The sequence below is a fragment of the Solanum pennellii genome, chromosome 10, assembly GCF_001406875.1.
Source record: "Solanum pennellii chromosome 10, SPENNV200".
NCBI classification, from domain to species: Eukaryota; Viridiplantae; Streptophyta; class Magnoliopsida; order Solanales; family Solanaceae; genus Solanum; species Solanum pennellii.
Genome location: NC_028646.1, coordinates 44,187,832 through 44,191,740, shown reverse-complemented (window position 1 = coordinate 44,191,740; position 3,909 = coordinate 44,187,832). Strand labels below are relative to the sequence as shown.

Sequence of the window (3,909 nt, the reverse complement as noted above, 5' to 3'; positions counted from 1 at the left end):
GTAGACTCACAGGATAAGCTCTTCCTTGCAAGCAGATTCCTAAGAATTTACCCGGCTCAAATTCATGTTTCAGCAATTCATTCACCACCATTACAGACGCGATGGGCATATTTTCTTATGAAATGACACTCCCCTCGGGGACATGCTCAATAACCACTACCTCAGAAGCTTGATAAACTAGTGCCTCATTCTTATTATCCGCCTTGATAAAAGGGAAGGAAGAGTCTTTGTAGATTGACAAATCCCCCTCACCATGGACAATTACCTGTTGTCGGTCATATTCAAACTTAATTATTTGATGCAACGTTGAGGGGACTGCTCCAGCCCTATGCACCCATGGCCTCCCCAACAATAGATTGTAGGACGCGTTGATATCCAACACTTGAAAATTCACAGCGAAATCCACAGGCCCTATGGTTAGTACGAGCTCTATCTCAGCAATAACATCTGGTTTTGACCAATCAAAAGCTCTAACACATACATTGTTGGCTTGGACCCTTTCAGCACTAACATGCAATTTCTGTAAAGTTGATAAAGGACAAATATTTGCTCCAGATCCTCCATCAATTAGAACTCGAGTGAAATATAAAAGCTCACACTTTACAGTGATATGTAGGCCTTGGTTATGTCCTGTACCATCTTTTGGTAGTTCATCATCTGAAAAGGTCATGCGGTTTACCTCAAATATTCTCCCAGCAATCTTCTCCAACTGACTCACTGTAACTTTACTAGGAACATGTGCTTCATTCAAAATTTTCATTACAGCCTTACGATGTTCATCAGAATGTATTAGCAAAGACAACAAAGAGATTTGGGCTGGAGTTTTTCTTAATTGTTCCACCACGGAGTAGTCTGATAGTTTCATCTCCCTTAGGAATTCCTCTGCCTCTCGTTCAGTGACCGGACTCTTTATTTGTATTTGGTCATTTTTTGTTTTCCTTAATTCTATTGGGACATAACATCTTCCTGAATGGGTTATTCCTCCAACTTCATCTATTTATTCATCAATTTCTTTTCCCTTGTATGTCACGACAGTGGGCTCATAGTTCCAAGGACCAGCTTTGGGGTTAGTCATTGGGAGATGGGATACTGGCCTGATAATCACAAGAGGAATATGGGCCCCTTGCACGATCAAGATAGGTTTGTTTGGCCTTTTTGGAATAAACAATTTTGCCTTACTCGGACTTGCCCAAACATCTTCAAGGGATCTTTTCACAGTTAAGATGGGTGTGTTTGATGGACTCAACTTTTCTAACACACTTTCCGCCCCTAAAGGCATTATTTTTGTTAAATCAACAACATTTTCTAACTTCTCAATGCCAGTTCCAACCCTAAAGATTGGCTTATACAGAGATGTAAACTCTTCATGACCCTTCATCATTTCTAGCATGTTTGTTTCAGTATGCCTCGGCAATGGATTTTGATTGATGTTGGGTCCACTTTGACTTTCAACTATAATTCGATTAGAATCGACCGAATCCTGAATGGCCCTTTTAAAATACCAACATCTCTCTATGTTGTGCCCTGGGGCATTAGAACAATATGCGCAATGTTGAGAATAATCCAAATTTCTCGGGTAAGGATTAGACATATTTCTCTCAATAGGACTCAAAACATTCAACGTCCTTAATTTTTGGAACAAGCAAGCATACGATTCCCCAATAGGAGTGAACTCATCTTTAACGCCATTTCCCTTTTTGTATTGTGGTCTAGGACGGAAAGGAATTCTAGCAGTATTTTGATGAACTTGTGGGGGTGGTGGATGATTTTGTGGAGTTGGTGCACGCCATTGTGGATAAGAAAGGGGTGCAATTGGTTGTGCATTAAAAACATGATATAGAGTGTATGGGACAGAATATTGTGGAGCTTGGGAAGAAAAATAGTGTTGTGAGGAATTACCTTGGACATGAGTCCTAGGCACTGATACAATAGCGGCCACATCCACCCTTCTGTTCTTCCCTTCAATATTTCCAGAACCATTTTGAAGCACTTGTGTTGTGGCTTTTAAGGCAGCTTGACTTACAATCTCTACAGACTTTATGCCATTTTCCACCATTTCCCCTACCTTAATAACTTCAGCGAATGTCTTTCCTACTGCAGAAAGCAGAATGTGAAAGTAATCAGGTTCTTGCGCCTGGAGAAAAACGCCAATCATCTCTGACTCCTTCATCGGTGGTTTAACCCTAGCAGCTTGTTCCCTCCATCTGATAGCAGAGTCGCCAGAGATGTCATATTCACGAAAATTTTCCATGGTCTTTTTCCTCATGTTGGCTAACGAGGAGCGATCTGGAACAATGTCAATATTATATTGGAATTGTTGTACAAAACATCTAGCCAAATCATCCCATGTGTGAAAGTTGGTGATATCCTGATCTATGAACCATTCTGATACAATCCCTACAAAGCTTTCCCCAAAATAGGCCATATGTAACTCTTCTTTTGCCCTCTGCACCCCTCAATTGGTTGAAATATCTCTTTAGATGAGCTATGGGGTCTCTGTGACCATCATATTTTTCAAACATTGGAGTTTTAAAAGCAGCAGGTAAATGAACGTGAGGAAACATACACAAGTCACTGAACGAGACGCCCTTGTGGCCTCCTAGTCCTTGCATATCTCTTATACTCTGTTCCAAACTCTTTATTTTATTAGTCATTTCTTCATGTTCCTCATTCTTGACCATCTTCTCAATTTCGACAGGGGAACTACACTGATGAATGTAGGGATGAGAGCTTGGAATTTTAATGGCCTCTTTAGGAGTGTAACTCTGATCACGCCGAACTTTGGGCGGAGGATCACTGTTGGATTTGGGCATCATCTTGGCTGCGGGATGCTGTTACTCGGGGCAGTTGACACAAAGAGTGGATTACTTATCACAGGCGTATTCGAAGGGCGCACCATAGAAGTGCCAGCGACATTGAATGTATTAGCATAGGGGCTGAATCCAGGGGGATATATCGGATCTCTTGTCGACACCTGGATAGGGTGAGACATATTTGTATTAAAATCGTCTCGGATTGAAGACGGTGGAGGTTGTCCACTCATCCAAGCCTCGTACATCTCTGCCATTTGATGTTTTAACACCCTTATCTCTTCAGTTGTCCCTGTTTCTTGTGAAGTCATCTGGTTTTGGATCTCCTCATCATTCTCCGATTCATTTCCGTCTTTGGGGCCATTTTTTGTTTCCCTTTCGATCTTGTGTTGTAAGGATGTGGTGCCAGTTTAACCACAAACCAACCACCTTTAAGCTAGTATGTCTCTCTTTATTTCTCTCTCTTTCTCTCTCTGTCTCTCTCTCTTTCTCTGAATAGAGTAACCAATCGATTAGTGTTAAGATATTATGCACATTGTATCTACATACATACTTCTAATATGGAGGACCTTATGTTTCATCCCGGCTTACCTAGGGATTCTTCTCTTCATTAGTTTTTTAATATTTTATTATTATTATTTATTTATTTACCTTTTTATCTATTTATTTATTATCATTATGATTATCATTTTTTAAGAAAAAGAAGAAAGAAAAAAAAGAAAAGAAATAATAATAATAATAATAATAATAATAATAATAATAATAATTTGGATCGAACCCCCTGGGCTGCCTACGTATCATGTTTGGCCCATGAATCAGATCTTGCGTAGTTCGAGAAAAATATTAATAATATTTTTTTTATTTTTTTTGCATGACATATGCACATAAGGTGACCGAAAGTAAATCTTTTTCATTCATTTTCAAATATTTGAAACAATGATTTGAATAAAACAAACAAAAAAACAGAAGTACCTAGGACTTAGATAGACTCTAAATGAAATAAAATAACAAAACAAAAAGAAAGAGAAAAACCTAAAAATAATAATAATAATGAAATAATCACTACTAAGAAAATAGACTCTAAAAGAAACTTAATCCT

At 38.8% G+C, this 3,909-nt stretch overlaps 2 protein-coding genes across 2 annotated transcripts; both read right to left on the bottom strand.

Moving 5' to 3' along the window:
- Positions 1-997: 997 nt before the first annotated feature.
- On the bottom strand, positions 998-2,251 carry LOC107001282. The gene has a single exon (XM_015199393.1). The coding sequence runs from the start codon at positions 2,249-2,251 to the stop codon at positions 998-1,000; it is 1,254 nt and encodes a 417-aa protein (XP_015054879.1).
- An 88-nt stretch (positions 2,252-2,339) lies between these two features.
- On the bottom strand, positions 2,340-3,121 carry LOC107001281. The gene is made up of 2 exons (XM_015199392.1): positions 2,897-3,121; positions 2,340-2,831 (listed from the first exon to the last, which is right to left on the bottom strand). The coding sequence occupies exons 1-2, from the start codon at positions 3,119-3,121 to the stop codon at positions 2,340-2,342; spliced, it is 717 nt and encodes a 238-aa protein (XP_015054878.1).
- Positions 3,122-3,909: the final 788 nt, after the last annotated feature.